The sequence below is a fragment of the Nicotiana tabacum genome, chromosome 11, assembly GCF_000715075.1.
Source record: "Nicotiana tabacum cultivar K326 chromosome 11, ASM71507v2, whole genome shotgun sequence".
NCBI classification, from domain to species: Eukaryota; Viridiplantae; Streptophyta; class Magnoliopsida; order Solanales; family Solanaceae; genus Nicotiana; species Nicotiana tabacum.
The window spans coordinates 159699554-159711748 of NC_134090.1; the positions used below are offsets into that span (position 1 = coordinate 159699554).

The following is a 12195-nucleotide window of genomic DNA, read 5'->3' on the forward strand; positions in this document are numbered from 1 at the left end:
TCTATGCACTAGTTAATATTCAAACCGAATAAACCGAAGTTACCGAACCGAATGAACCAAAATCGAAAGGAGAAAACCTGAACCATACCGAATTTAATTAAGTACGGTATTGGTATAGGATTTTAAGAAACCGAATACCGAACTGAAATGTCCAAATACCGTACCGTACCAACCGACGATCACCCCCTGCTAACAAATGAGGAATGGAAAATATAATAATCCAAGGAAAAAAAAATTGAAAAAAGAACCACATCAGCGGATGTAAAAATAAAAAATAAAAATAAAAATAAAAGAGTCCTACATCTACATTTAAAAATTTAAAAATAAAAAATTAAAAAATTAAATAGATATATGTAATTTCTGAGTCATGAAAGTTAGAAAATGAATTAGCTCATGATAAAAGGCATTCTCTCTCTCTCCATTATCATTGCTTCCAAGCAACAATTCCATGAATTCTCCACATTGAATTGAATCCAACAAACAAATTTAGGGTTTCCTTTTTTGCTCTTATCGCTCTCAGATCTATCCCTATACAATTAAAGTATTCGGATCGCCAGATTCACTTTCTTAATCTTTATCAGGTACGGCATTTTCTTATTCATAAATATCTACTGTGTGTGTATAAAATTCTGCAAATTGGACTATTCTACGTGTTTAATTTCAATTTTTCTCAATGGATTTATGCAATTTTTACATGCATTGTGTATTAGGACAAATTTGAACCGGTGCATTATAATTCAAGTAATCGCATTTATCGTTTCAAAACGCAGTCGTTTTGTTAACGTGTTAAGCACGTAAATGTGCTGCTTCGATTTCGACTTTACATCTCCCTGTAAGTTCTTCAATTACGATCTATAATGTTTTCTTCATTTTTTGTGTGTGTGTTTTGGGATCGGTATCAGTGATATTGCTGTATTTTGATGTTGGGGGTTTTTTGGATGTTGTTGTTGAAGTGTATAATAACAGATCGTGAAATTGGCGCCGCAACGCAGATCACAGCGCCACGTGGGTGGCCAGATGCAGCAGAGCAACGGGGCGGCTACTGCTGGTCTGTATGATCAGCAGCAGGGCAATGCCAGCCCCGCTGCTGATGCAGGAGATGCTGTCATGGCGCGATGGCTTCAGTCTGCGGGCTTGCAGCATCTGGCCTCCCCAATGGCAGCCTCTACCGGTGTGGATCACCGACTCCTAATTATGCAGGTAATATTCCCATAATTGCCTTGACAAGTTATTTAATACCCCTCCGTGATACTCTTTCCTTTTTATTTTATTCCAAAAGAGTGATACATTTCTGTATTTAGAAATAATTTAAGTTAGAAACTTCTCATTTAACCCTTAATGAGATGATTTATAGCCACTTAAATATCTCTGACTTGTTTTAGATCTCAAGTTTTAAAATTCTTTCTTTCTTTCTTTCTTAAGCTTCGTGTTCAGTCAGATAATATCACTCAAATTGGGATAGAATGAGTATTGGAATAAAATGATCCTGAATAGAACATAAGGTACTTAGAGGTTTCATATAGCTGATCAGAACTAGTTTGAGATTGAAGCATTGTTGATTTAATAATAGTTCTCATGTATCAGATGAATATTTCATATATTTTGTTCAAATCTGGACTTTATAGTTTGAGCACAAGGCACTGCACCAGTCGATAGCATAATTGCTACATTAGTTAAAATTGAATTGTTCCGAGGTTCTGTCTGATGTAGCGTCTAAAGGCTCTAGAAATAAATATTGATCATTTTGTCTGATTTTCACCCTTTCTCTTTCTTATGGTTCTGGGTCATGTGTGTTTATTTTGGCATTCTTGGTCTTGTTTAGATGTTGCCGTATTGATTTTTTCAATAATTGAAGCTTGGGATGTTGTTTGAAGGGATATGGAGCTCAGTCTATGGAAGAGAAACAGAGGCTTTTCAAATTAATGAGAAACCTCAACTTTAACAGCGAATCTGCATCCGAGCCATATACTCCTACTGCTGAAAGTTCAGGAGGGATCGGAGCATCAGATGGTTTCTACTCTCCTGAGTTCAGAGGAGACTTTGGTGCTGGGCTTCTGGATCTGCATTCTATGGATGACACAGAGCTCTTATCTGAGGTATGGAAATATTATTTGGAGGCATGATATTTAGCACATAGTTCTGCAGTCCACTGCTCCTGTTTGAGTATACATTCTTTTGCTGGGAACATTGGTTGGACTAGGATTCCTCTAGCTGACTCCCTTTCTGCCACCAATTACGCTCCATCCCCACCCTCCAGTAAAAAGAAAGGGAGTAACGAGACGAGAAAGGAAGTGTACTGAGACTTTTTTTTCATTTAGAGAACATAGTTGTGCTCTATTTGGAGTCTTTTTGTCCATTCTCTGGAAGGTTATCCAATGGTGGAGGAGCTATCTTGTATCCTCGTCGAATACGTTCAGATGGCACAAGAATCCTAATTATTTGGGTTCTATTTAACAGTAGACTATTTTGAAATCAAAGATAAGAGATTTTTAGTCAAAAAATGCCCAATTGAAGTTTGAAGTTAGAAGTGTCTTCACATATTGGTAGAATAGCTATGGGATTGGAATTCTTTTTATGTGAAGAGTGAAAACCATACTTGCTGTTTACTTGTTGTCTAGAGGGCAATTGCTGTTCAATAACTGTTGCTTTACTTTTTGATAGCATGTAACTTCAGAACCATTTGAGCAGTCACCTTTCGTGCCTGCGGTGAATGGAGCATTTGATAGTAACTTTGATGCCCCAACCCATTGGCAACAAAAAGCACAACCAGAAGCTGATATTGCAGATGGATTGCCCATAATTGAAAAGGAAAGCAACGCAAGAGAAAACAATGTGGCAAAGATTAAAGTAGTGGTATGTCACTTGTGCTTGAACCATCAATCATGGACACATGTAAACTATGGTAATGAAACACCATTGAGGCTGTGAAAACCCTTGTTATTCTCTGTAAAGGTGAACATTTGAAATCATTTCGATTGCCGTACTTGTAAGCAGCAGCTTTGGAAATATTTGTGGCTCTATTAGAAATAAGATGACATTTTTTCTGTTTCCTGAGAGGTATAAAAGAAACTGATTTGTCATAGTTATGCTTATATGTAGTACTCCTGCTTTTGTAGGAGTTTTTTAGCCTTTGAGATTTATATGTCGTATGTCAGTAGAAAATATAAAGAACTTCTAGTACTTCTATTTTTCTTTTTTTTTTCTTTTGTATAAATTAGCCTGAGTTTATATGGAGTAACATGGTTAGTGAGGATTCATATAGCCGACCCCAACTTGTTTGGGACTGAGGCGTAGTTATTGTTGTTGTTTCATCTTCTGTTTTAATCCCTTTCTATGTGTGTCATATGGCGGTTCGGTTGATGATTCGAGTTACTTCCTGTCTAAAATTTCTAAGAGCGATCATGATGTTTGACCAGGTGCGGAAAAGACCTCTAAACAAGAAAGAAATTTCTCGGAAGGAGGATGACATCGTCACTGTAACAGACAATGCTTGTCTCACTGTCCATGAACCCAAACTAAAGGTTTGGAATTCATTGTTCTGATTATGCATCAGGCATCAGCTTATGTCTGAGACTAACTAAGGTTTGTTTCACTATTGAAGGTGGACTTGACTGCTTATGTTGAGAAGCATGAGTTCTGTTTTGATGCTATTCTAGACGAGCACATTACAAATGATGAGGTATTACTTGTCACTTGAATAGACGTTAATCACAAAGATACTGATTTTTATGTTTGTCCAAACAACAATTTGGAATAAGATATGGACTGCCTTCAATCTTTCCCCCCCATAATTGGTGATTTACTGTGTTGCCTAAATGTAGGCAATTTCGATATCTAGGATTAATCTTTCAAGAGAATGGCATGGTAGATGAAGATGTAATATATAGAAGTAAAATATGATGGTGAAAAATGGGAGAGCGCTTTTTATGCTATAATGAGATACCTAGAAAAATGGTCATGGGATTGGTAATGTTATTTGAGAGTGAATGTTGGGCCTCTAAGGCGGAACATATCCACAACATTTGTGACATAATAATGCAGATCTTAAGATGGTGTGCCTTCATACAAGATCGGACAAGATTTGAAATAATCACGTTAGACTGATAGTAAATAACCCACATAGAGGATAAAATGAAAGAGGGTTGCTGGAGATGGTTTAGTCATGTCCTATGTGGACCTCCAAGTGCATCAGTCAATAGGTGCAACACTAAGATTATTGAAGGTGCTAAAAGGAATAATGTAGATCCAAAATTATATGGATAGAAGTTGTTTTAAAGACCTATAATCTCTCAGAATCAGTATGATTGTAGCTAAGACAATACCATAATGAAAGAAAAAGATCATATAGGCAATACCAACTTGTTGGAATTAAATCTTAATTGTTTTATTTTGGTACTTATGTTAGGTCTTTATAGGTTATTTGGTCTAATTTGGTTTGATGTTTGTATGTCAGTGTTGGGTAAGTGTGAGATTTAGAGAACCTTTAGTTCTTAGGAACCCCTAATTTGCTTTATGAAACAAATTATTTACTAGAATTGGAATGAACGTGCTCGAATAGAACGTGACGGATATAGAGGATTTATATAACCTATCCAAGTATTGGGATTTGAGATTTATAGCCTGTTTTGGCCAAGCTTTTCTTTGCCAAAAATGTTTTTTTCCCAAAGTTTAGGTGTTTGGCCAAACTTTTAGAAGGAAAAAAGTGTTTTTGAGTAGAAGCAGAAGTTGTTTTTGAGAAGCTGAAAAAAGTTGTTTCTCCCCAAAAGTACTTTTCAAGAAAATACACTTAGAAATACTTTTTAAAAGCTTGGCCAAACACTAATTACTGCGCAAAAGTGCTTGGTTCGACTTTTGTTTATGTGGTTTTACTTGCTTATGTCAAGTTTTCGGCTTAAACATTATCTTTCCTCATGCATTTTGCAGGTTTATCGTGCTACCGTGGAACCAATTATTCCTACCATCTTTCAGCGCACAAAAGCAACATGTTTTGCTTATGGCCAGACAGGTTTGCTATATTTTCCACAAGCTTGATTTATTTTGTCAGTAAAAGAGATGCATCTAGAAAAAATATGTCTAAATTTGAGTTATCCGGTTTTTCGAGTTGCCAGTTCCTTGCTTTCAGGTTGAAGTGCGCATGTTTCTGAAATGGCCCTTTAAATTTGTGACTTTTACGATTAGGAATATAGAGATTGTTTGGGATCCAGACTTGTTTGACCAGCATGCTTATAAACAACATATTTGATCGAGTAGAGATTAGATTATTCTAATTTTTCTTGGATACCTTTTCTTCTGGAGTTGATGGAATGGTTTGCCACATCTCATTCTTCATATTTCTGCTTTTAGATGTTTCAAATTATGAAAGTGTTGCACTCCATATTCTTCTTGACATCTTTCTCGCATGTTCATGAGCGATACATGTTTTACTGTAAGCCAATCATATGAATTTCTCAGTGTCATTGCTTTTAAGTTTATGCCTCTTATCACTACTAGTTTGTTTGCATTTGGGCATTGCTATTGTGGGCAGCTCCTCGATCAGTTATCATAGAATTGATGTTTTTTCCTTTTTCCTTCCCTTATTGATGGTTCAGGTAGTGGTAAGACATACACGATGCAACCATTGCCTCTCAGAGCTGCAGATGATCTTGTCAGATTGTTGTATCAGCCAATTTATCGTAATCAGAAGTTCAAGTTGTGGCTCAGCTTTTTTGAGATATATGGTGGGAAACTGTTCGATCTTCTCAGCGATAGAAAGTTAGTATCCTTACCTGCATTGAAAATCTCTCTCTCCTTTGAATGTCAATAGAGTTTTAAGTGCGCTAATTTTTTTTCCTTTTCAAGTAGGTTATACCCTGCATAACACAAAAATTAGAATGGTTAATCTAGAACCTCTGAATGGGTCTCCAACATTCATCCTTTGGTGGTATCTGATCTTATAGATAACTTTCCACTAAAGATGAAGATAAAAAATAGAGAGGAAGCACCCAAGGGTGTGGCCTAGTGGTCAATAAAGTGGGTGAGAACCATGAGGTCTCAGGTTCAAATCCCAGCGGAGGCAAAAAACACCAGGTGATTTCTTCCCATCTATCCAAGCCTTAGTGGATAGAGTTACCTGTTACTGGTGGGAGGTGGTAGGTATCCCGTGGAATTAGTAGAGGTGCGCGCAAGCTGGCCCAGACACCACGGTTATCAAAAAAAAAAAGAGAGAGGAAGACACTTGAAGATTTAAAGTATCTTCATTGATTTGATGATAAAAAGCAGTGTCTTCTTTTTTGCTTCAAAAGTTATAAGGTTCCTCTCTACCCAAACAGTCCACAATAAGCATAAAGGTGTGATCTTCCAATTATGTCTTCATCTCTTTTCCACTATCTGCCCTTGCCAGCAATTCAATGTCATTTTCAGGTGTCTTGGTTCTCCAACATATTGAAGAATAAATCATTGTCAAACCTTTCTTATTGTTTGTTTCACCAATATGGAGCTTCATGTTTGAAACATGTATATTCTGTCATTTTCTTATCATTTGTTGCTTTGCTCTTATGTAGGAAACTTTGTATGAGAGAAGATGGGCGTCAGCAGGTTTGCATCGTTGGGCTCCAGGAATTTGAAGTTTCAGATGTGCAGGTTGTGAAAGAGTATATTGAGAGGGGAAGTGCTGCAAGAAGTACAGGTTCCACTGGTGCAAATGAGGAATCATCAAGATCACACGCGATATTACAACTTGTCATCAAGAAACACAATGAAGTAAAGGACTCTAGGCGAAATAATGATGGAAATGAATCCAAGGGTGGGAAAGTCGTCGGAAAGATTTCTTTTATTGACCTTGCTGGTAGTGAGAGGGGGGCGGACACAACTGATAATGACAGACAGACAAGGTACCTTCTTATGAATGCATCTGGCTGCTCTTGTATATTCCTTTCCTGGAACTCTTTGGACTTCTTCATTCTATTTTTTTTCTTTAGAGGTTGAACTAGTCCGTGTCATTGCATCTGTTTCGAAAAGTTTGACTTGTCAAAAATAAAGGGAAAGAAATCTATTTCATGAAGTTATATGTCGAACCACCACACTGAACATAGGCCAAGCTGGAGTTCCGATGGTATTGATTGATTCTCCAGTAAGGAGAAAAGGCTACGGTGATCAGCACAGTTGTATGGCTTTGTTTTGGATGAAGTTCAAGAGAGTTGTATGTTTCATATTACTATTCTGTATTAATGCTCAAGGGATGGTTTTCTTTTACTCTGGAAAAGATCTTGACTGTAGCAAGTACATTCAGTTCTATTGTAGAGATGTTCTGAGTTTTCACTTTGGCCAGTTAGAAACCGCAACACTTGAAGCTTGTTTGTTGCATAAAATGCTTGAGGTCCAGATTATTCCTTATCCCCACCCCACCCCACCTCACCCCCACCCCCCAAAAAAAAGCACTTTTATGGCCCTTTGCTGCCAATATGTTGAAGTAGAATACTTTGAAATCTTCATTTTTGTCTGGTTTAGGATTGAGGGAGCAGAAATTAACAAGAGCTTGTTGGCTCTTAAAGAGTGTATTCGTGCTCTTGACAATGATCAGCTTCATATACCGTTCCGTGGGAGCAAACTCACTGAAGTACTTCGTGACTCCTTTGTTGGCAACTCAAAAACTGTTATGATTTCCTGCATTTCTCCCAATGCTGGATCATGTGAACATACACTAAATACCTTGAGATATGCTGACAGGTAGCTCTTGCCTTTTTTGTACAAATTGAATGTTTTATTCGTTTGATTATGTGGATGAACCTATTGACATTGTATTTACAGGGTTAAAAGTCTATCCAAAGGTGGAAACACCAAAAAAGATCAGAGTGCAAGCATAATACCTCCTACAATCAAGGAACCTCCTTTAGCGACTACATTGGCTGCTTCTGTTGAGGCAGAAAACGCTTATGAGCAACCCCATGAATCTAAAGTATCAGAAGCAAGTAGGAGAGTTATGGAGAAAGAAAGCACATCATACAATTCCACAAATGATTTTGATAAACAAACCTGTAGATTTTCTTCAAATCATACTTTCAATTGTCTGGAGGAAGGAGCAAATTTTGGTGGGACAGATAGGGACAGGTTTGAGGTTAAGAATAGCTATGGTGTTCCAGCTGGTCAAAGAATGATCTCGGCATCAAATTTGCAGAGCTCAACTGATACAGAGGACAAGGTGCAGAAAGTGTCTCCACCTCGGAGGAAAGTTTATCGTGATGAGAAACTTGAAAAGCCGGGAAAATGGTCAAGAAAAGATGTATCAAGCTCTGAGTCATTCTCAACAAGTTATAAACAGCAAAGCGCAAGTATTCCTAATATAAGAAGTAATGGGTCGGGACAAAATGAACCTAGTTCACCCCCTTGTGATGAGAATATCAATGAATTACTGCAGGTTAGACTTCGATGTAACTTGTTATCTCATGAGATATCCTTACTAATAACAGTTATGACCTTACATTCACATATGTGTACTTTTCCTCTTTTTGTTGTAAAGGAAGAAGAAGCCCTGATGGCTGCGCACAGGAAAGAAATTGAAGATACAATGGACATTGTTCGTGAAGTAAGCGAAGTCATTGTTATTCTAGTCTAATAAAGTTCTTAATACTTTATCTCCCTGCAAATTAGGAATATTTATAGGTGTGTCCGGGAAGGTTCCTGCATTTCTACAACATGCATGACAATTGCTAAAACCTAACTGCAAGTCACTCTTCCTTGAGTTCTATCTTAATTCTGGTATCTCCTTAGCATTTTCCTTGGATGCTCTACTACGCTGACTAAGAGTCCGGATGCTTTGTTTGTGAAACTATAAAAGTCTTGCACTGGTTTTCTGCACAAAGTTATGCTTTTTCTTTTTCTTTTTAATCTTTATCCGTTTGTCTCCCTTTAAAACTATACTATCTGCTGGCATTTTTATAACTTTTGGCTTTTTAAGTTTGGATTTGAAGAGGAGGGTAGTAGGATTTTTATCACTTAGTTGCTACTTTGCTCATCCAGGACTTGTCACCTATTTCTGTCTTTTCTCTCGCTCAAGACAAACTAAATGATTTTCTTTCAGCATTGTGAAAATAGATGCTATAGTTTTGAAATTTTGTCCCATCTTTAAGGGTGATTATTTTATGAGGGAATAGCCATATGTAGTGAACTTGTTATTATGTCCTCTGACTACCTATCAACATACAAATGAAAGGTTGGATCCAGAAGAAAGAAGGGTATAAGCTTTTCACTTAAGATAATTAACATATGTTGCCTTTTCTCTACCAGGAAATGAAACTGCTGGCAGAAGTAGATCAGCCTGGAAGTCTAATAGACAATTATGTATCGCAGTTGAGCTATGTGCTGTCACGAAAAGCAGCAAGCCTGGTTAGCCTTCAGGCTCGCCTTTCCAGATTCCAGCATCGATTGAAAGAGCAGGAAATACTGAGTAGAAAGAGGGTACCACGCTAAGGCAACAATTTAGTTGCATTTGAAGTGGTCTCCTTTTCTCCCTGGTATAATCTGTCCCTTTGAAACATTCAAGAATAGCTTAATCTATCTTGCCAACACAAACCATCAGGTGAAGTTACGTTGTGCAGATGTACAGAAAACAAAGCAGTGGTTGTTGTCTTATGAACTTGAACTAAAGGAACTATAGACATACATTCATGCTGATTAACAAGTTAAGAAGCAATGCTGTGTTGTCGTGATCAGATTTGGACTTGCTGAAACGTGGACAGAGATCCACATCTATTACTGTGTTGTCGAATTTCATGTTGTGCAATGTCGCCAAAGTATAGGTTTCTGGGAAGATAGATGTGTATTTGTAACTTAACTTTTACTATATGTTCTCTTGCAACAATATGATTGATTCAATGATTTCACTCTGTATCAAACATTTATTTTATTTTTATTTTGCGCTAGCATTTCTCATGCACGTGATTGGCACATTGGCTTTACTGAATTAGCCATTTGTATAATTCTCGTCCCTACTGAAAAAACATCATGTTCGCTATTGTATATCAGAAATGTTAGTGAACTCAAATGACTAAATTTTGGCTCTTTGGTTTTATTCTTTTAGATAGAAAAAAAAATGCAGAAATATAAGAAGTTCGTGATCTTAGAGAGTAAATATACCTCTCTCTATTAAGTAATAATGGAAAGAGAGATTTGGTTAATGTTCTATTAAGTTTTTTCCTCTCTATGTGAGAAGTGTATCACACGTTCCGAAACACCAATTCTGAGATTAAATTACCCACAAAAAAGATTTTTAATTTGGGTCAGGTTCGCTGGATGGATATATTTAGGACCACCATTTATATTTTGACCCTGTTAAGAAAAGTATTAGGAAATAACCCCGTGCTGAATCTTGACGATTATAAGAATTTTCAGCCACACTTGAAAAATTTCTGTTGATAAGTCAACATTTGTAGCTGTCACACTTCCTTTTTCCTGCCCTCAGAGGGGTATAAGAGAGTTTTTCCAATTTAAGTGATAATCGAGACAAGATTTATTGATTTATTCAGAGTCGCCACTTGCGATAATTTATGGTGTCTCAAGTCACCGGTTTTAAATCCCGAATCGAGGAAAGTTGACTCTTATTTATGGTCTGCGAACACAGAAAGCCGAGTAAGGAATTTTGTTAACCCGGGAGAAGGTGTTAGGCATTCCCGAGTTCTGTGGTTCTAGCACGGTCGTTCAACTATTATTATAGGCCTAATTATCTGATTAATTACATGTTTTAGCCTATGATGCATTTTTAGCTTATTAACCGCTTTCAATTATTTCAAATCGCTTTTAGGAAGATTCAACGTTATTTAAAACATGCCTTGAACTACACCACATGAAATGCACCCGCGGTTCGCGACACGTTCTATTTAACGTTGTTAAGAATTGAAATTGGGTCACATGAAATGCACACCCGAAATTAGTAATTAAAGAAAATCAATTTAAAGAACGAAAGCGACTACGAAAGTTCAAATTAATAATGAAGTTTGCGAGGGTCATGGAAAATTCAATTGATGGCACACCCCGATTTTAAAGAGTCAGTAACAATTATATGAGGGCCATGGGTTATTTACTGGAAATGGCACACCTCAAGTCTATTCTTTCAAAGGATGTTTGAACTAATCTTTTGAGGGCCATGGATCATTGGTTTTGGTAACATGGGAGACCTCAATCTAATTTAAAAGAGTCCAACTAATTAAAAAAGACTAATGGAGTTTGAATCTATTTTTAGCTAATGTTCAAACTAAAACTTAATAATTAAAGGGCTGGTGTTGAAAGAAATTGGGTATTCGGTTGTTTGAAGGGCCTGAACTGGCAGCAGGCCCAAATGTCTTTTTGAAAGCTTCCATATCAAGGCAAAAAGGACGACTGGGCTCACACGAAGCCCAGAATGCACATGTGATCAGCGAAGGGGAATTTGGGCACAACTGGGCCAACGCCAAAAGCCCAATTGCATGACTCAGCATAACCAATTGAAACACATTACACTTCTTCATGAAAATCTTGAAATTAAAACAAATACTAGCAATTCTTGCAAGTTTTAAAACAGATGCAAAACATATTTTTTGAGGCCAAATCACATTCTATAATAAAATGCAACCCTTAATGTCATAATAACTCATATACAGTTTGTCTTGTTATTTACATCATAACAGAATTCGATTTTTAAAACCAAACAAAACTAACATGATTTTCAGAAAAATTCATCTACTAGAATGGATTCAACCCTGTCCAATTCCAAATCTAAAAAAAAACATGAATGCCTACTGGTTTCTTGCCAAACATGTCAAATTTTTCAAATGTCCAAACTCACATGATAGCCTCACAACCATAGTTTAGCACAGTCCCCAAAATAGAATACTATACAGACTTAGATCTTAAGCATATGAACTCTGAATCTTACTAGGGGATAGGGTATTAGGGCTGACATTTAATTACAACTAAAAAAATGACTATCAAACTAATTAACACATGTAATTATCACACCTCCTTTTTCACCACCGGAGGGGGGAAATAAGGGAGTTTTTCCAATTTAAGTGACATTATTCGAAATGAGATTATTTATTTGATTTCAGAGTCGCCACTTGGAATATATTTATTGGTGTTCCAAGTCACCGGTTTATTTTAAATGCCAAATCGAGGAAATTTCGACTTTCCTTTTGAAGTCTGCAAACTAAAAATTCTGAATAAGGAATTCTGTTAACCTGAGGGAAG

The 12195-nt window shown here is 36.9% G+C and overlaps 1 protein-coding gene across 2 annotated transcripts; it reads left to right on the plus strand.

The window, feature by feature from the left end:
• Window positions 1-346: 346 nt before the first annotated feature.
• LOC107828690 (kinesin-like protein KIN-13A) lies at window positions 347-9883 on the plus strand. 2 transcript variants are annotated; one of them, XM_075225626.1, is made up of 14 exons: window positions 347-581; window positions 711-832; window positions 954-1200; window positions 1875-2096; window positions 2662-2853; window positions 3417-3521; window positions 3602-3679; window positions 4924-5005; window positions 5589-5751; window positions 6540-6869; window positions 7486-7704; window positions 7786-8392; window positions 8495-8560; window positions 9262-9883. In XM_075225626.1, exons 3-14 carry the CDS (start codon window positions 1018-1020, stop codon window positions 9442-9444), a joined length of 2430 nt encoding a protein of 809 aa, XP_075081727.1. In that variant the 5' UTR covers window positions 347-581; window positions 711-832; window positions 954-1017; the 3' UTR covers window positions 9445-9883. The 2 variants fall into 2 exon arrangements, with proteins under 2 accessions (XP_075081727.1, XP_075081728.1); XM_075225627.1 differs by having other exon boundaries at window positions 352-581; window positions 771-832.
• The last annotated feature ends 2312 nt before the right edge of the window (window positions 9884-12195 follow it).

Bases quoted from the DNA above. Each gene is read 5' to 3' on its own strand.
- LOC107828690 (XM_075225626.1), top strand. From the start codon at position 1,018: ATGCAGCAGAGCAACGGGGCGGCTACTGCTGGTCTGTATGATCAGCAG. The intron at 5,752-6,539 runs GTTAGTATCCTT...GCTCTTATGTAG, and splicing joins GATCTTCTCAGCGATAGAAA to GAAACTTTGTATGAGAGAAG. The intron at 8,393-8,494 runs GTTAGACTTCGA...TTTGTTGTAAAG, and splicing joins ATATCAATGAATTACTGCAG to GAAGAAGAAGCCCTGATGGC.